Genomic DNA, 20,111 nt, shown 5'->3' on the forward strand with positions numbered 1-20,111 from the left:
AATTCCGAATAAAACCCCAACTTTGAGAAGTTCTCAGTAGACCATGTTTTTCTCTATTACGAGAGGACGAAGGTTGCAGACCATTGCTAAATCTTTTAACCATACCACGTGGTTAAACTCTTAGACTATCGATACCGACAGAATAAGAACAAGTCTTTGATATTAATTACTAGTCTGCAGCTAGGAATTCAGTATCATTGAACGTGAAGAACGACAACCGCCGAAACATCCATTCTACAACAACATGAATGAATGTCGCTCTGAACTATCCCCTCTAATCAGGACATACAGAGAGAGAGACGGACAATTCTACAAAAGAAACAAACTTTTCAACAGCGATCAAGGCGACACACTGAGCGTAAATATATATATTGATTGCAATTGTTCCCGAATGAGTGTTCATGTGCAAAGGATTAGTATTTCAACTGATATAATTATCACTCTGTATGTAACGGCGTTCTTCGTTTGTCAAAAGAGAGTCGGACCGAAATGCAGCGTGGTGGTTACTCATGACTTTAATGAAAAAAGTGACACATGAAATAACTATACAAATACAAAAACAACAAACGGAACGTGAAACCTAATTATAGCCTATCTGGTGAAACTACACAGAGACAGGAACAATCACCCACGAAATACAAAGCGAAACCCCGGCTACCTAAATACGGTTCCCAATCAAAGACAACGAGAATCACCTGACTCTGATTGAGAACCGCCTCAGGCAGCCAAGCCTATACAACACCCCTACTCAGCCGCAATCCCAAATACTACAAACCCCAATACGAAAATACAATATATAAACCCATGTCACACCCTGGCCTGACCAAATATATAACGAAAACACAAAATACAAGGACCAAGGCGTGACAGAACCCCCCTAAGGTTACGGACCCCCGGACGCACCTCAAAACCATAGGGAGGGTCCGGGTGGGCGTCTGTCCATGGTGGCAGTTCCGGCTCGGGACGTGGACACCACTCCATTAATGTCCTAGTTCCTCCCCTTCGCGTCCTGGGATAATCCACCCTCGCCGCCGACCATGGCCTAATAGTCCTCACCCAGAACCCCACTGAACTGAGGAGCAGCTCGTGACTGAGGGGCAGCTCGGGACTGAGGGGCAGCTCGGGACTGAGGGGCAGCTCGGGACTGAGGGGCAGCTCGGGACTGAGGGGCAGCTCGGGACTGAGGGGCTGCCCGGAACTGAGGGGCAGCCCGGAACTGAGGGGAAGCCCAGTACTGAGAGAAAGCCCAGTACTGAGAGGGAAGCCCAGTACTGAGAGGAAGCCCAGTACTGAGATGAAGCTCAGGCAGGTAGTAGGCTCCGGTAGATCCTGGCTGGCTGGCGGATCTGGAAGATTCTGGTTGACTAGCAGATCTGGAATAGACTGGTTGACTGGCAGATCTGGAAGAGACTGGTTGACTGGCAGATCTGGAAGAGACTGGTTGACTGGCAGATCTGGAAGAGACTGGTTGACTGGCAGATCTGGAAGAATCTGGTTGACTGGCAGATCTAGAAGATCATGGCTGACTGGCGGATCTAGCTGCTCTATGCAGACTGACAGCTCCTTGCAGACTGACAGATCTGACAGCTCCTTGCAGACTGACAGCTCCTTGCAGACTGGCAGCTCCTTGCAGACTGGCAGCTCTTTGCAGACTGACAGCTCTTTGCAGACTGACAGCTCTGGCTGCTTCATGCAGACTGACAGCTCTGGCTGCTTCGAACAGACTGACAGCTCTGGCTGCTTTATGAAGACTGACAGCTCTGACTGCTCCATGCAGGCTGACAGCACCCTGCAGACTGGCAGTTCCTTGCAGACTGACAGCTCCTTGCAGACTGACAGCTCATTGCAGACTGGCAGCCCTTTGCAGACTGACAGCTCTGGCTGCGTCATGCAGACTGACAGCTCTGACTGCTCCATGCAGGCTGACAGCACCCTGCAGACTGGCAGGTCTTTGCAGACTGACAGCTCTGGCTGCTTCATGCAGACTGACAGCTCAGGTTGCTCCGAACAGGCAGGAGGCTCCGGCAGCGCAGGGAGGGAAGGAAGGCTCTGATAGCGCTGAACAGACAGGAGACTCCGACAGCACAGGAGAGGCGAGGCAGACTGGTGTGTGGAGGTGGCTCTGGCTAGACCGGACCGTGCAGGCGCACTGGAGCTCTTGAGCACCGAGCCTGCCCAACCTTACCTGGCTCGATGCCCACTCTAGCCCGGCCAATACGAAGGGCTGGTATGAACCGCACCGGGCTATGCACCCGCACTGGAAACACCATGCGCTCCATAGCATAACACTGTGTCTGCCCGGTCTCTCTAGCCCACCGGTAAGCACAGGGAGTTTGCACAGGTCTCCTACCTGGCATAGCCATACTCCCTTTAAGCCCCCCCCCCCAAAAAAATTTGGGCTGCTTTTCGGGCTTCCATCCGCGTCGCCGTGCTGCCTCCTCATACCAGCGCCTCTCCACTTTAGCCGCCTCTAGTTCCTCCTTGGGGCGGCGATATTCACCAGGCTGAGCCCAGGGTCCTTTTCCGTCCAGTTCTTCCTCCCATGTCCAATTCTCCAAGTGGTGCAGCCTCTCCCACTGCAGCTGCTCTTCACGATTAACAGGGAGAGTTGGCTCAGGTCTGACTCCTGACTCAGCCACTCTCCCTCTGAGCCCTCCCCCAATAAATATTTGGGGATGACTTTCGGGTTTCGCTCTGCGCCGCCGTGTCTTTCTTTTCGACTCCATTCTCCTATAGCCCTCTTCGCACTGCTCCAGCGAATCCCAGGCGGGCTCCGGCACTCTCTCTGGGTCTGCCGCCCACCTGTCTATTTCTTCCCACGTCGTATACTCCAAGCCTCTGCTGTCCATAATGTCCTCGCTTCGCTGCTGCCTGTTAACACGCTGCTCGGTCCGAGTGTGGTGGGTGATTCTGTAACGGCGTTCTTCGTTTGTCAAAAGAGAGTCGGACCGAAATGCAGCGTGGTGGTTACTCATGACTTTAATGAAAAAAGTGACACATGAAATAACTATACCAATACAAAAACAACAAACGGAACGTGAAACCTAATTACAGCCTATCTGGTGAAACTACACAGAGACAGGAACAATCACCCACGAAATACAAAGCGAAACCCCGGCTACCTAAATACGGTTCCCAATCAGAGACAACGAGAATAACCTGACTCTGATTGAGAACCGCCTCAGGCAGCCAAGCCTATACAACACCCCTACTCAGCCGCAATCCCATGCCGGTTTAGCTCACTAGGGCACATTCTCCTATCATTTCTTGCAACCATATTTACTTTGTTTGTGTGTGTGTGCACTTCTGTGATTGTTTAGTTAGTTAATGAATAAATTATTTAAGATAATTGATGTATGGATGACTCATAGTGAAGACTGGGTTCGTGCAGATAACCAACAATTTGCGACGTTTGGAATGAGACTAACGTGAGGTAAAGTAAATAATTCATTAATCAGAAGACTATTGATCAGATATGAAAATATCTGAAAGGTTATATTAGGAAATTATAACTTTGTAATCTGAATATTTTCCTTGGTGCCCCGACTTCCTAGTTAATTACAGTTACATGATTAATCAGTTTGACCGTGTAATACTAATTACAGAGAATCTTTGATAAAAACTATAAGTCTTCAGTTTAATGATAGTAAAGACACGACAGAGGTCTGCGCCCGTGTATTGACTACCGAGGCCTAAACCAGATCACAGTGAGGTACAGTTACCGACCACGGCCACGGCGATTGAGTCAATGCACGGGGTGCGCTTCTTCACCAAACTAGATCTCAGGAGTGAGAGGAGGGAGAGTGGAAGACGGCCTTCAGTATGACCTCAGGGCATGATGAGTACCTCGTCATGCCGTACGTGTTGATGAATGCTCCGACAGTCTTCCAGGCCTTTGTAGACTAGATTTTCAGGGACGTGCACAGGCAGGGTGTAGGTGTATATTGATGACATTCTGATATACTCCGATGCACTCGCCGAGCATGTGTCCCTGCTGCGCAGGGTGCTTGGTCGACTGTTGGAGCATGACCTTTACATCAATGCCTGTTCTTCCAGCAGTCCATCACCTTCCTAGGGTACCACATTTCCACCTCGGGGGTGGAGATGGAGAGTGACCGCATTTCTGCCGTGAATAATTGGCCGACTCCCACCAAGGAAAAGGAAGTGCAGCTGTTCCTAGGGTTTGCCAATTACTACCAGAGGTTTATCCAGGGTTTTGGTCAGGCAGCGGCTCCCATTACCTCACTGCTGAAGTGGGGCCCGGTACGTTTGCAGTGGTCGGCTGAGGCGGACAGGGCTTTTGGTCACCTGAGGGCTCTGTTTACCTTGGCTCCCGTGCTGGCCCATCCGGATCCCTCTTTGGCATTCATAGTGGAGGTGGACAGGTCCGAGGCTGGGATAGGAGCCGTGCTCTCTCAGCGCTCGGGTACGCCACCGAGCGAAACTATGACGTGGGGGACTGGGAGCTGTTTGCTGTCGTCAAGGCTCTGTAGGCGTGGAGACATTGGCTTGAGGGGGCTAAACACCCTTTTCTCATCTGGAATGACCACCGCAATCTGGAGTACATCCGGGCAGCGAGGAGACTGAACCCTCGCCAGGCAAGGTGGGCCATGTTTTTCACCCGTTTTGTTTTTCCCTTTCCTACAGACCAGGTTCCCAAAACATGAAGGCAGACACACTGTCCCAACTGTATGACACAGAGGAGCGGCCCATGGATCCCACCCCCATACTCCCAGCCTCCTGCCTGGTGGCGCCGGTAGTGTGGGAGCTGGACCCGGACATTGAGCGGGCGTTACGTGCAGAGCCCGCTCCCCTCCAGTGTACCGCTGGGTGTCTGTACGTTCTCTCTGCTGTCCGTGACCGGTTGATCTATTGGGCCCACACGTCACCCTCCTCTGGTCATCCTGGGATCGGTCAGACGGTGCGCTGTTTGGTTGGCAAGTACTGGTGGCCTACCTTGGCCAAGGACGTGAGGGTTTATGTTTCCTCCTGCTCGGTGTGCGCTTAGTGTAAGGCTCCTAGGCACCTGCCCAGAGGGAAGCTACACCCCTTACCCGTTCCACAGCGGCTTTGGTCGCACCTGTCGGTGGATTTTCTTACCGATCTGCCCCCTCACAGGGAAACACCACGATACTGGTCGTTGTGGATCGGTTCTCTAAGTCCTGCCGTCTACCCCCATGCCCGATCTCCCTACGGTCCTACAGACTGCGGAGGCCTTGTTTACACACGTCTTCCGGCACTACGGGGTGCCTGAGGATATAGTGTCTGATAGAGGTCCCCAGTTCACTTCGAGGGTCAGGAAGGCGTTCATGGAATGTCTGGTGGTCTCGATCAGCCTTACCTTGGGGTTTCATCATAAAAGTAATGGGCAGGTGGAGAGAGTGAAACAGGATGTAGGCAGGTTTCTGCGGTCATATTGCCAGGATCTGCTGGGGGAGTCGTCCCCGAGGCCAGCGTCGGCGCGCTGCTGGAGCCGTGCGTCAAGGGGAAGGGGGGGTACTGTCATGACTTCCGCCGGAGTCGGGTCCTCTCCTTGTTCGGGCGGCGCTCGGCGGTCGGCTCCGCCAGTCTTCTCGCCATCGTCGAGCCAATTTTCCATTTGTCTTGTTTTTCTACACACCTGGTTTCTACTCCCTCATTTACTTGTTGTGTATTTAACCCTCTGTTTCCCCCATGTCTTTGCGTGGGATTGTTTATTGTAGTGCTTGTGCACGTTCCCCTTGAGCGCACTACGTGTTATTTTTGTGCCTATTTATCTTGTTGCTCTGGATTTACCTAAATAAATCTTACCGGTTATTACCCAGTTCTGCTCTCCTGCACCTAACTTCTCTGCCGCCTATTACGCACCCCGCTACAAATAACTTGACTTTGTTGTCCTTAAGCCATTTTGCCACAACTTTGGAAGTCTGCTTGGGGTCATTGTCCATGTGAAAGACTCATTTGCAACCAAGCTTTAACTTCCTGACTGATGTCTTGAGATGTTGCTTCAATATATCCACATAATTTTTCACCCTCATGATGCCATCTATTTTGTGAAGTGCACCAGTTCCTCCTGCAGCAAAGCACCACCACATGATGCTGCCACCCTTGTGCTTCACGGTTGGGATGGTATTCTTCGGCCTGTATGCCTCCCCCTTTTTCCTCCAAACATAATGATGATCATTATGGCCAAACATTTTCATCAGACCAGAGGACATTTCTCCAAAAAGTACTATATTTGTCCCAATGTGCAGTTGCAAACTGTAGTCTGGCTTTTTCATGGCGGTTTTGGAGCAGTGGCTTCTTCCTTACCGAGCTGCCTTTCAGGTTAAGTCGATATAGGACTTGTTTTACTGTGGATATAGATACTTTAGTACCTGTTTCCTCCAGCATCTTCACAAGGTCCTTTGCTGTTGTTCTGGAATTGATTTGCACTTTTCGCACCAAAGTGCGTTCATCTCTAGGAGACAGAACACGTCTCCTTCCTGAGCGGTATGACGGCTGCGTGGTCCCATGGTGTTTATACTTACGTATTATTGTTTGTACAGATGAATGTGGTACCTTCAGGCGTTTGGAAATTGCTCCCAAGGATGAACCAGACTTGTGGAGGTCTACAATTTTATTTCTGAGGTCTTGGCTGATTTCTTTTGATTTTTCCATGATGTCAATCAGAGGCACTGAGTTTGAAGGTAGGCCTTGAAATACATCCACAAGTACACCTCCAATTGACTCAAATTATGTCAATTAGCCTATCAGAAGCTTCTAAAGCCATGACATAATTTTCTGGAATTTTCCAAGCTGTTTAAAGGCACAGTCAACTTAGTGTATGTAAACTTCTGACCCACTGGAATTGTGATACAGTGAATAAGTCAAATAATCTGTCTGTAAACAATTGTTGGAAAAATGTATTGTGTCATTCACAAATTAGATGTCTTAACCAACTTGCCAAAACTATAGTTTGTTTACAAGAAATTTGTGGAGTGGTTGAAAAACTAGTTTTAATGACTCCAGCCTAAGTGTATGTAAACTTCCGACTTCAACTGTATGTACTGTACCTGTCTGTCTAAAATATTTGTGGTGTAATGACTCCCTGTCTGTCTGCTATAGAACTATGTACCTGTCTGTCTAAAATACTGGTGTTGTATTGACTCCCTGTCTGTCTGCTATAGAACTATATACCTGTCTGTCTAAAACACTGGTGTTGTATTGACTCCCTGTCTGTCTGCTATAGAACTATGTACCTGTTGGGCTACATCCCTAAGGATGACCGTCTGTATCTGGGTGATAAGGAGCTGAACATCGTCACTTACTCTCTGCTGGTGTCAGTACTGGAGTACCAGACAGCTGTAATGAGGAGGGACTTTGGGATGGCCGACAGGGTCCTACCCACCATCCCTAAAGAGATGAGGACCAGGGTCGCCCACTTTTTAGAGAAACAGGTGAGACTGGGAGGGTGGGTGTATTTTTACATTGGTGTGTGTCTTAACGCACACCATTTCTGTGTGTGTCCTCTCTAGTGTCTGTGAATATTTTGTGTGTGTGTGTGTGTAACCCTTTCTCCTATCTCTATCTCTCTCTCTGCAGGGTTTCATGCAGCAGGCTCTGGCTGTGTCCACAGACTCAGAACACAGGTTTGAGTTGGCTCTGCAGCTAGGAGAACTGAAGATCGCCTACCAGCTGGCTGTAGAGGCTGAGGTGAGACAACACGTAAAGAGAAAGACTGGGATTTGTTTTGACAAACTGGGAATTATAGCAGTCTTGGAATGCAAGGGAAGTATTGAGAAATGTACTGCCAAATGTGGATATTTGCAGACATACAGTATTTGGAGACCTACAGTATAAGATGACATGTGAAATACTGTAGTAAAGGTTATATCTTATCATATTTTTAACTAATCAAAAGCAGAGTGAATAGGGCTTCTGTTTTGTGTTTGTGATGAATGTCTTTCTAACATGGCATACCTGTTCCCTCTCTCTCTTCCCCCCGTCCCTTTCTCTCCCTCTCCACATCCCCTCTCCCTGGCACGGTGCCCTGCAGTCGGAGCAGAAGTGGAAGCAGTTGGCAGAGCTGGCCACCACTAAGTGCCAGTTTGTCCTGGCCCAGGAGTGTCTGCACCATGCCCAGGACTATGGGGGGCTACTGCTGTTGGCCACAGCCTCGGGCAACACCACCATGGTGGGCAAGCTGGCAGAGGGGGCAGAGAGAGATGGCAAGACCAACGTGGCTTTCCTCACCTATTTCCTCCAGGGGAAGTAAGTGTGTTTAGGGAGAGAACGGTGCGGGGGATGGATGGTACAGAGGGAGGTGAGGAGGGGTGAGCAGAGTGTTTAGGTTTAACTTTTATATGTACATCTGTCAATAAATTGTTCTTATCGTTTCATCATTTATAATTCATTATTGGATCTTGGTGGGCTTTATGTTTATGATCTGGAAATGTCAATGTCCTTGGTTTCATCATTAGTCATTGTATTTCCATATTTCTGTTTTTTCCTTCTAGACTGGACAAATGTCTGGAGCTCCTCATTAAAACCAACCGGCTGCCAGAGGCTGCATTCCTGGCCAGAACATACCTGCCCAGCCATGTGTCTAGGTATAGCACTGGCAGGTTGACCTTGATTATCTCAATCTTGTCCTGGAGACACAACTTAGCTAAATTGGCTATATTAAGAAAATTAATGAAAACAAAATATAGCTTTTTGGTCTTAATTTAAGGTTAGGGTTAAGCATTTGGGTTAGCAGTATTGTACAAATCTGAATTTAGGAGTTTGTGGCTGTGACAGCTAGTGACCACTCTGCAGAGCTACCTCCAGCACATGATTCATGACAGAAAAACGCTAACCTGCACAGCTGTGTGTGTGTGTGTGTGTGTGTGTGTGTGTGTGTGTGTGTGTGTGTGTGTGTGTGTGTGTGTGTGTGTGTGTGTGTGTGTGTGTGTGTGTGTGTGTGTGTGTGTGTGTGTGTGTGTGTGTGTGTGTGTGTGTGTGTGTGTGTGTGTGTGTGTATACACATGTACTGACCTCTCTGTGTCTCCAGAGTGGTGAAGCTGTGGAAGGAGAGCCTGGGGAAGGTGAACCAGAAGGCGGCTGATGCGTTGGCCAACCCTACAGACTACAGCAACCTGTTCCCCGGCCTACAGGAGGCCTTCCTGGCCGAAAACTACCTCAAGGAGACCCACGTCAGGCTGAGGCCCGCCGCGGAGTACCCTCTCATCACCGTGAGTAGATACACACACATCTTGGGAACACTGTGGCAAAACTTTTGCAGCCATTTTGGATCATTTTCTTCTGTTTCATAACTATTTAACACAACCCTGATTGAACATGTTCTTTCCATCTTACACTGAACAAAAATATAAACACAACATGTAAAGTCCCCTGTTTCATGAGCTGAAATGTTACATGTGCACAAAAAAACATATGTTTACATCCCTGTTAGCATTTCTCTTTTGCCAAAATAATCCATCCACCTGACAGGTGTGGGATATCAAGAAGCTCATTAAGCAGCAAGATCATTACACAGGTGCACCTTGTGCTGGGGACAATAAAATGTCACTCTAAAATGTGCAGTTTTGTCACACAACACAATGCTACAGATGTCTCAAGTTTTGAGGGAGCATGCAATTGGCATGCTGACTACAGGAATGTCTACCAGAGCTTTTGCTCATTTCTCTAACATAGGCCGTCTTTAACACCATTAAAGATAATTTGGTAGTACGTCTGACCGGCCTAACAACTGCAGACCACATGTATGGCGTTGTGTAGGCGAGCAGTTTTCTGATGTCAACATTGTGAACAGAGGTGGTGGGGTTATGGTATGGGCAGGACATAAGCTACGAACAACGAACACAATTGCATTTTATCGCAATTTGAATGCACAGAGATACTGTGCCGAGATCCTGAGACCCATTGTCATGCCATTCATCTTCCACCATCACCTCATGTTTCAGCATGATAATGCACGGCACCATGTCGTAAGGATCTCTACACAATTCCTGGAAGCTGAAAATGTCCTAGTAATAACGATACATGTCACCCATTGAGCATATGTGGGATGCTCTGGATCGACGTGTATGACAGAGTGTTCCAGTTCCCGCCAATATCCAGTAACTTCGCACAACCATTGAAGAGGAGTGGGACAACATTCCATAGGCCACAATCAACAGCCTGATCAACTCTATGTGAAGTAGATGTGTTGCAAAGCATAAGGCAAATGGTGGTCACACCAGATTCTCACTGGTTTTCTGACCCATGTCCCTACTTTTTTTTTTAAGGTATCTATGACCAACTGTATTCCCAGTCATGTGAAATCCATAGATTAGGGCCTAATGAATTCATTTAAATTGACTGATTCCCTTATATGAACTGTAACTCAGTAAAATCTTTGAAATTGTTGCATGTTGTGTTTATTTTTTGTTCAGTATAATTATGTAACTGTAGTGTGTTAGCAACACCTAGTGGTGCAATACCAGCCGAGCACTATAGACACATGTGATGCACTGATGAAGACACTCAATGTATGCAACCAGCAGTAAAATACAGGTCAATGATTTGAGTCAAGGCAATACTTTACAGGTACCATAACCCCTTTGTACCTCTGCCCTTGTTTTCTGGTCAAATAAATGATATTATAATAATGCTTGTTATTATAGTATAAGTCTTGTACCTGTACTTGTAGTAATACTGTCGTAATATTGCCTCTCCACACACCTCTTCTACTTCTCTACTCACTGTTCTACTTCTCTACTCACTGTTCTGCCTCTCCACACACATCTTCTACTTCTCTACTCACTGTTCTACTTCTCCACACACATCTTCTACTTCTCTACTCACTGTTCTGCCTCTCCACACACCTCTTCTACTTCTCTACTCACTGTTCTACTTCTCCACTCACTGTTCTACTTCTCTACTCACTGTTCTGCCTCTCCACACACCTCTTCTACTTCTCTACTCACTGTTCTGCCTCTCCACACACTGTTTTACTTCTCTACTCATTGTTCTGCCTCTCCACACACCTCTTCTACTTCTCTACTCACTGTTCTGCCTCTCCACACACCTCTTCTACTTCTCTACTCACTGTTCTGCCTATCCACACACCTCTTCTACTTCTCTACTCACTGTTCTGCCACTCCACACACTGTTCTACTTCTCTACTCACTGTTCTGCCTCTCCACACACATCTTCTACTTCTCTACTCACTGTTCTGCCTCTCCACACACATCTTCTACTTCTCTACTCACTGTTCTACTTCTCCACTCACTGTTCTGCCTCTCCACACACATCTTCTACTTCTCTACTCACTGTTCTACTTCTCCACTCACTGTTCTGCCTCTCCACACACCTCTTCTACTTCTCTACTCATTGTTCTGCCCCTCCACACACCTCTTCTACTTCTCTACTCACTTGTTCTACTTCTCCACTCACTGTTCTACTTCTCTACTCACTGTTCTGCCTCTCCACACACCTCTTCTACTTCTCTACTCACTGTTCTGCCTCTCCACACACCTCTTCTACTTCTCTACTCACTGTTCTGCCTCTCCACTCACTGTTCTACTTCTCTACTCACTGTTCTGCCTCTCCACACACCTCTTCTACTTCTCTACTCACTGTTCTGCCTCTCCACACACCTCTTCTACCTCTCTACTCACTGTTCTCTTCTACTCTCCACTCACTGTTCTGCCTCTCCACTTCTTCTACTCACTGTTCTACTTCTCCACACACCTCTTCTACTTCTCTTCTACTTCTACTCACTGTTCTGCTTCTCTACTCACTGTTCTACTTCTCTACTCACTGTTCTGTTCTCTACTTCTCTACACTGTTCTGCTGTCTCTACTTCTCTACTCACTGTTCTACTTCTCTACTCACTGTTCTACTTCTCTACTCACTGTTCTACTTCTCTACTCACTGTTCTGCCTCTCCACACACCTCTTCTACTTCTCTACTCACTGTTCTGCCTCTCCACACACCTCTTCTACTTCTCTACTCACTGTTCTGCCTCTCCACACTTCTCCACTCACTGTTCTACTTCTCTACTCACTGTTCTGCCTCTCCACACACCTCTTCTACTTCTCTACTCACTGTTCTACTTCTCCACTCACTCACTGTTCTACTTCTCTACTCATTGTTCTGCCTCTCCACACACCTCTTCTACTTCTCTACTCACTGTTCTGCTTCTCCACTCACTGTTCTACTTCTCTACTCACTGTTCTACTTCTCTACTCACTGTTCTGCCTCTCCACACACATCTTCTACTTCTCTACTCACTGTTCTACTTCTCCTCCACACACATCTTCTACTTCTCTACTCACTGTTCTGCCTCTCTCCACCACACACCTCTTCTACTTCTCTACTCACTGTTCTACTTCTCCACACTCACCTCTTCTACTTCTCTACTCACTGTTCTGCCTCTCCACACACCTCTTCTACTTCTCTACTCACTGTTCTGCCTCTCCACACACCTCTTCTCTTCTGTTCTGCTCACTGTTCTGCCTCTACTCACACACCTCTTCTCTACTCACTTCTCTACTCACTGTTCTTCTCCACTTCTCCACTCACTGTTCTGCTTCCACTACTTCTCTACTCACTGTTCTGCCTCTCCACACACCTCTTCTACTTCTCTACTCACTGTTCTACTTCTCCACTCACTGTTCTACTTCTCTACTCATTGTTCTGCCTCTCCACACACCTCTTCTACTTCTCTACTCAATGTTCTACTTCTCCACTCACTGTTCTACTTCTCTACTCACTGTTCTACTTCTCTACTCACTGTTCTGCCTCTCCACACACATCTTCTACTTCTCTACTCACTGTTCTGCCTCTCCACACACATCTTCTACTTCTCTACTCACTGTTCTACTTCTCCACACACATCTTCTACTTCTCTACTCACTGTTCTGCCTCTCCACACACCTCTTCTACTTCTCTACTCACTGTTCTACTTCTCCACACACCTCTTCTACTTCTCTACTCACTGTTCTGCCTCTCCACACACCTCTTCTACTTCTCTACTCACTGTTCTACTTCTCTACTCACTGTTCTGCCTCTCCACACACCTCTTCTACTTCTCTACTCACTGTTCTGCCTCTCCACACACCTCTTCTACTTCTCTACTCACTGTTCTGCCTCTCCACACACCTCTTCTACTTCTCTACTCACTGTTCTACTTCTCCACTCACTGTTCTACTTCTCTACTCATTGTTCTGCCTCTCCACACACCTCTTCTACTTCTCTACTCACTGTTCTACTTCTCCACTCACTGTTCTACTTCTCTACTCACTGTTCTGCCTCTCCACACACCTCTTCTACTTCTCTACTCACTGTTCTGCTTCTTCTACTTCTACTCACTGTTCTACTTCTCCACTCACTGTTCTACTTCTCTACTCACTGTTCTACTTCTCTACTCACTGTTCTGCCTCTGCCTCCACACACCTCTTCTACTTCTCTACTCACTGTTCTGCCTCTCCACACTTCTCTACCACTCTTCTGCTTCTCTACTCACTGTTCTGCCTCTCCACTCACTGTTCTGCTTCTCTACTCACTGTTCTACTTCTCTACTCACTGTTCTGCCTCTCCACTTCTCTACTCACTGTTCTACTTCTCTACTCACTGTTCTGCCTCTCCACACACCTCTTCTACTTCTCTACTCACTGTTCTGCCTCTACACACACCTCTTCTACTTCTCTACTCACTGTTCTCTACTTCTCCACTCACTGTTCTGCTTCCACACACCTCTACTCACTGTTCTGCCTCTCCACACACCTCTTCTACTTCTCTACTCACTGTTCTACTTCTCCACTCACTGTTCTGCTTCTCTACTCATTGTTCTGCCTCTCCACACACCTCTTCTGCCTCTCCACTTCTCTTCTCTCAATGTTCTACTTCTCCACTCACTGTTCTACTTCTCTACTCACTGTTCTACTTCTCTACTCACTGTTCTGCCTCTCCACACACATCTTCTACTTCTCTACTCACTGTTCTGCCTCTCCACACACATCTTCTTTCTCTCACTGTCTGCTTCTCCACACTTCTCTACTCACTGTTCTGCCTCTTCTCTTCTTTCTCTACTCACTGTTCTGCCTCTCCTCTTCTACACACCTCTTCTACTTCTCTACTCACTGTTCTGCTTCTCCACACACCTCTTCTACTTCTCTCTTCTACTCACTGTTCTGCTCTCCACACACCTCTTCTACTTCTCTACTCACTGTTCTGCCTCTCCACACACCTCTTCTACTTCTCTACTCACTGTTCTGCCTCTACACACACCTCTTCTACTTCTCTACTCACTGTTCTACTTCTCCACTCACTGTTCTACTTCTCTACTCACTGTTCTGCCTCTCCACACACCTCTTCTACTTCTCTACTCACTGTTCTACTTCTCCACTCACTGTTCTACTTCTCTACTCATTGTTCTGCCTCTCCACACACCTCTTCTACTTCTCTACTCAATGTTCTACTTCTCCACTCACTGTTCTACTTCTCTACTCACTGTTCTACTTCTCTACTCACTGTTCTGCCTCTCCACACACATCTTCTACTTCTCTACTCACTGTTCTGCCTCTCCACACACATCTTCTACTTCTCTACTCACTGTTCTGCCTCTCCACACACCTCTTCTACTTCTCTACTCAATGTTCTGCTTCTCCACTCACTGTTCTACTTCTCTACTCACTGTTCTACTTCTCTACTCACTGTTCTGCCTCTCCACACACATCTTCTACTTCTCTACTCACTGTTCTGCCTCTCCACACACACTCTTCTACTTCTCTACTCACTGTTCTGCCTCTCCACACACCTCTTCTACTTTTCTACTCACTGTTCTGCCTCTCCACACACATCTTCTCACTTCTCTACTCACTGTTCTACTTCTCCACACACATCTTCTACTTCTCTACTCACTGTTCTGCCTCTCCACACACCTCTTCTACTTCTCTACTCACTGTTCTACTTCTCTTCTCTACTCTACCTCACTGTTCACCTCTTCTACTTCTCTACTCACTGTTCTGCCTCTCCACACACCTCTTCTACTTCTCTACTCACTGTTCTACTTCTCTACTCACTGTTCTGCCTCTCCACACACCTCTTCTACTTCTCTACTCACTGTTCTGCCTCTCCACACACCTCTTCTACTTCTCTACTCACTGTTCTACTTCTCCACTCACTGTTCTACTTCTCTACTCACTGTTCTGCCTCTCCACACACCTCTTCTACTTCTCTACTCACTGTTCTACTTCTCCACTCACTGTTCTACTTCTCTACTCATTGTTCTGCCTCTCCACACACCTCTTCTACTTCTCTACTCACTGTTCTACTTCTCCACTCACTGTTCTACTTCTCTACTCACTGTTCTGCCTCTCCACACACCTCTTCTACTTCTCTACTCACTGTTCTACTTCTCCACTCACTGTTCTACTTCTCTACTCACTGTTCTACTTCTCTACTCACTGTTCTGCCTCTCCACACACATCTTCTACTTCTCTACTCACTGTTCTGCCTCTCCACACACATCTTCTACTTCTCTACTCACTGTTCTACTTCTCCACACACCTCTTCTACTTCTCTACTCACTGTTCTGCCTCTCCACACACCTCTTCTACTTCTCTACTCACTGTTCTGCCTCTCCACACACCTCTTCTACTTCTCTACTCACTGTTCTACTTCTCCACTCACTTCTCTACTCACTGTTCTGCCTCTTCTCTTCTCTACTTCTCTACTCACTGTTCTGCCTCTCCCACACACCTCTTCTACTTCTCTACTCACTGTTCTGCCTCTCCACACCTCTTCTACTTCTCTTCTACTTCTCTACTCACTGTTCTGCCTCTCCACACACTCTTCTACTTCTCTACTCACTGTTCTGGCTATCCACACACCTCTTCTACTTCTCTACTCACTGTTCTGCCTCTCCACACACTGTTCTACTTCTCTACTCACTGTTCTGCTTCTCTACTCACTGTTCTGCCTCTCCTCCACACACTTCTACTTCTCTACTCACTGTTCTGCCTCTCCACACACCTCTTCTACTTCTCTACTCACTGTTTTCACTTCTCCACTCACTGTTCTACTTCTCTACTCATTGTTCTGCCTCTCCTTCTCTACACAACTCTTCTACTTCTCTACTCACTTGTTCTCCACACACTTTCTCCTACTCACTGTTCTGTTCTGTTCTACTTCTCTACTCACTGTTCTGCCTCTCCACACACCTCTTCTACTTCTCTACTCACTGTTCTACTTCTCCTACTCTCCTCACTGTTCTCTTCTCTACTCACTGTTCTACTTCTCTACTCACTGTTCTCTTCTACTTCCTCACTCTGCCTCTCCACACATCTTCTACTTCTCTTCTCTACTCACTGTTCTGCCTCTCCACACACCTCTTCTACTTCTCTACTCACTGTTCTGCCTCTCCACTCACTGTTCTACTTCTCTTCTCTACTCTACTGTCTACTCACTGTTCTGCCTTCTCTTCTACTTCTCTACTCACTGTTCTGCCTCTCCACACACATCTTCTACTTCTCTACTCACTGTTCTGCCTCTCCACACACCTCTTCTACTTCTCTACTCACTGTTCTACTTCTCCACTCACTGTTCTACTTCTCTACTCACTGTTCTACTTCTCTACTCACTGTTCTGCCTCTCCACACACATCTTCTACTTCTCTACTCACTGTTCTGCCTCTCCACACACCTCTTCTACTTCTCTACTCACTGTTCTACTTCTCCACTCACTGTTCTACTTCTCTACTCATTGTTCTGCCTCTCCACACACCTCTTCTACTTCTCTACTCACTTGTTCTACTTCTCCACTCACTGTTCTACTTCTCTACTCATTGTTCTGCCTCTCCACACACCTCTTCTACTTCTCTACTCACTTGTTCTACTTCTCCACCCTCTGTTCTACTTCTCTACTCGCTGTTCTGCCTCTCCACACACCTCTTCTACTTCTCTACTCACTGTTCTGCCTCTCCACACACCTCTTCTACTTCTCTACTCACTGTTCTGCCTCTCCACACACCTCTTCTACTTCTCTACTCACTGTTCTACTTCTCCACTCACTGTTCTACTTCTCTACTCACTGTTCTACTTCTCTACTCACTGGTCTGCCTCTCCACACACCTCTTCTACTTCTCTACTCACTGTTCTGCCTCTCCACACACCTCTTCTACTTCTCTACTCACTGTTCTACTTCTCTACTCACTGTTCTGCCTCTCCACACACCTCTTCTACTTCTCTACTCACTGTTCTGCCTCTCCACACACCTACTTCTCTACTCACTGTTCTGCTACTCACTGTTCTGCTTCTCCACTCACTGTTCTACTTCTCTACTCATTGTTCTGCCTCTCCACACACCTCTTCTCTACTTCTCTACTTCTCTACTTGTTCTACTTCTCCACCCACTGTTCTACTTCTCTACTCACTGTTCTGCCTCTCCACACACCTCTTCTACTTCTCTACTCACTGTTCTGCTTCTCCACTCACTGTTCTACTTCTCTACTCACTGTTCTACTTCTCTCCACTCACTGTTCTGCCTCTCCACACACCTCTTCTACTTCTCTACTCACTGTTCTACTTCTCTACTCACTGTTCTACTTCTCTACTCACTGTTCTACTTCTCTACTCACTCTTCTCCACACACCTCTTCTACTTCTCTACTTGCCTTCTCCACACACCTTCTACTTCTCTACTCACTGTTCTGCTCTCCACACACCTCTTCTACTTCTCTACTCACTGTTCTGCCTCTCCACACACTCTTCTACTTCTCTACTCACTGTTCTGCTTCTCCACTCACTGTTCTACTTCTCTACTCACTGTTCTACTTCTCTACTCACTGTTCTACTTCTCTACTCACTGTTCTGCCTCTCCACACACCTCTCTACTCTCACTGTTCTGCTGTTCTGTTCTACTTCTCTACTCACTGTTCTGCCTCTCCACACACTCTTCTACTTCTCTACTCACTGTTCTGCCTCTCTTCTACACTCATCTTCTCTCACTGTTCTACTCTCTACTCACTGTTCTCTCCACACACCTTCTCTTCTCACTCATCTTCTACTTCTCTACTCACTGTTCTGCCTGTTCTACTCTCCACACCACTCACTGTTCTGCCTCTCCACACACCTCTTCTACTTCTCTACTCACTGTTCTGCCTCTCCACACACCTCTTCTACCTCTCTACTCACTGTTCTACCTCTCTACTCACTGTTCTACTTCTCTACTCACTGTTCTACTGTTCTTCTCTCTACTCACTGTTCTACTTCTCTACTCACTGTTCTACTGTTCTTCTCTCTACTCACTGTTCTACTGTTCTTCTCTCTACTCACTGTTCTACCTCTCTACTCACTGTTCTACCTCTCTACTCACTGTTCTACCTCTACACTGTTCTACTTCTCTACTCACTGTTCTACCTCTCTACTCACTGTTCTACCTCTACACTGTTCTACCTCTCTACTCACTGTTCTACCTCTCTACTCACTGTTCTACTTCTCTACTCACTGTTCTACTTCTCTACTCACTGTTCTACTGTTCTTCTCTCTACTCACTGTTCTACCTCTCTACTCACTGTTCTACTGTTCTTCTCTCTACTCACTCTTCTACCTCTCTACTCACTGTTCTAACTCTCTACTCACTGTTCTACTTCTCTACTCACTGTTCTACTGTTCTTCTCTCTACTCACTGGTCTACTGTTCTTCTCTCTACTCACTGTTCTACCTCTCTACTCACTGTTCTACTTCTTTACTCACTGTTCTACTGTTCTTCTCTCTACTCACTCTTCTACCTCTCTACTCACTGTTCTACTTCTCTACTCACTGTTCTACCTCTCTACTCACTGTTCTACTTCTCTACTCACTGTTATACTTCTCTACTCACTGTTCTACCTCTCTTCTCACTGTTCTACCTCTCTACTCACTGTTCTACTTCTCTACTCACTGTTCTACTTCTCTACTCACTGTTCTACCTCTCTACTCACTGTTCTACTTCTCTACTCACTGTTCTACTTCTCTACGCACTGTTCTACTTCTCTACTCACTGTTCTACTGTTCTTCTCTCTAATCACTGTTCTACCTCTCTACTCACTGTTCTACCTCTCTACTCACTGTTCTACCTCTCTATGCTCTGTTCTACTTCTCTACTCACTGTTCTACCTCTCTACTCACTGTTCTACTTCTCTACTCACTGTTCTACTTCTCTACTCACTGTTCTACCTCTCTACTCACTGTTCTACTTCTCTACCTTTCAGTCCAATGAGAATAGGAATGTCCTGGGGGAATCTGCAGTCTATGTGCCAAAAGTAGTGCCTGCTGATCCAGAGGTAAATTCTGAAATCTCACACCTACTACAATACTGGACATGGCCACAGCTGTTATATGTTGTACTACTTACATAACCCCTATTTTACATTACATTTACATTTAAGTCATTTAGCAGACGCTCTTATCCAGAGCGACTTACAAATTGGTGCATTCACCTTATGACATTCAGTGGAACAGCCACTTTACAATAGTGCATCTAAATCTTTTAGGGGGGAGGGGGGTGAGAAGGATTACTTATCCTATCCTAGGTATTCCTTAAAGAGGTGGGGTTTCAGGTGTCTCCGGAAGGTGGTGATTGACTCCGCTGTCCTGGCGTCGTGAGGGAGTTTGTTCCACCATTGGGGGGCCAGAGCAGCGAACAGTTTTGACTGGGCTGAGCGGGAACTGTACTTCCTCAGTGGTAGGGAGGCGAGCAGGCCAGAGGTGGATGAACGCAGTGCCCTTGTTTGGGTGTAGGGCCTGATCAGAGCCTGGAGGTACTGAGGTGCCGTTCCCCTCACAGCTCCGTAGGCAAGCACCATGGTCTTGTAGCAGATGCGAGCTTCAACTGGAAGCCAGTGGAGAGAGCGGAGGAGCGGGGTGACGTGAGAGAACTTGGGAAGGTTGAACACCAGACGGGCTGCGGCGTTCTGGATGAGTTGTAGGGGTTTAATGGCACAGGCAGGGCCCAGCCAACAGCGAGTTGCAGTAATCCAGACGGGAGATGACAAGTGCCTGGATTAGGACCTGCGCCGCTTCCTGTGTGAGGCAGGGTCGTACTCTGCGGATGTTGTAGAGCATGAACCTACAGGAACGGGCCACCGCCTTGATGTTAGTTGAGAACGACAGGGTGTTGTCC

General features: G+C 47.1%; 1 protein-coding gene and 1 long non-coding RNA gene across 51 annotated transcripts in view; one reads left to right on the forward strand and one right to left on the reverse strand.

The window, feature by feature from the left end:
• LOC118376292 (coatomer subunit beta'-like) overlaps positions 1-20,111 on the forward strand; it is a 37,455-nt gene that overhangs the window by 12,814 nt on the left and 4,530 nt on the right. For all 50 annotated transcript variants that reach the window (XM_052467912.1, XM_052467914.1, XM_052467919.1 and 47 more), the window contains exons 15-20: positions 7,211-7,418; positions 7,564-7,674; positions 8,018-8,232; positions 8,478-8,570; positions 9,014-9,194; positions 19,201-19,272. In XM_052467912.1, the coding sequence (XP_052323872.1) occupies positions 7,211-7,418; positions 7,564-7,674; positions 8,018-8,232; positions 8,478-8,570; positions 9,014-9,194; positions 19,201-19,272 (880 nt within the window). The remainder of the gene's footprint in view (positions 1-7,210; positions 7,419-7,563; positions 7,675-8,017; positions 8,233-8,477; positions 8,571-9,013; positions 9,195-19,200; positions 19,273-20,111) is intronic.
• On the reverse strand, positions 9,219-14,633 carry LOC127908742 (uncharacterized). Its single transcript, XR_008068222.1, has 3 exons — positions 14,239-14,633; positions 13,111-13,272; positions 9,219-10,910 (listed from the first exon to the last, which is right to left on the reverse strand). It is a non-coding gene; the product is annotated as an uncharacterized LOC127908742 (long non-coding RNA).

This window comes from Oncorhynchus keta, chromosome 18 (genome assembly GCF_023373465.1).
Source record: "Oncorhynchus keta strain PuntledgeMale-10-30-2019 chromosome 18, Oket_V2, whole genome shotgun sequence".
NCBI classification, from domain to species: domain Eukaryota; kingdom Metazoa; phylum Chordata; class Actinopteri; order Salmoniformes; family Salmonidae; genus Oncorhynchus; species Oncorhynchus keta.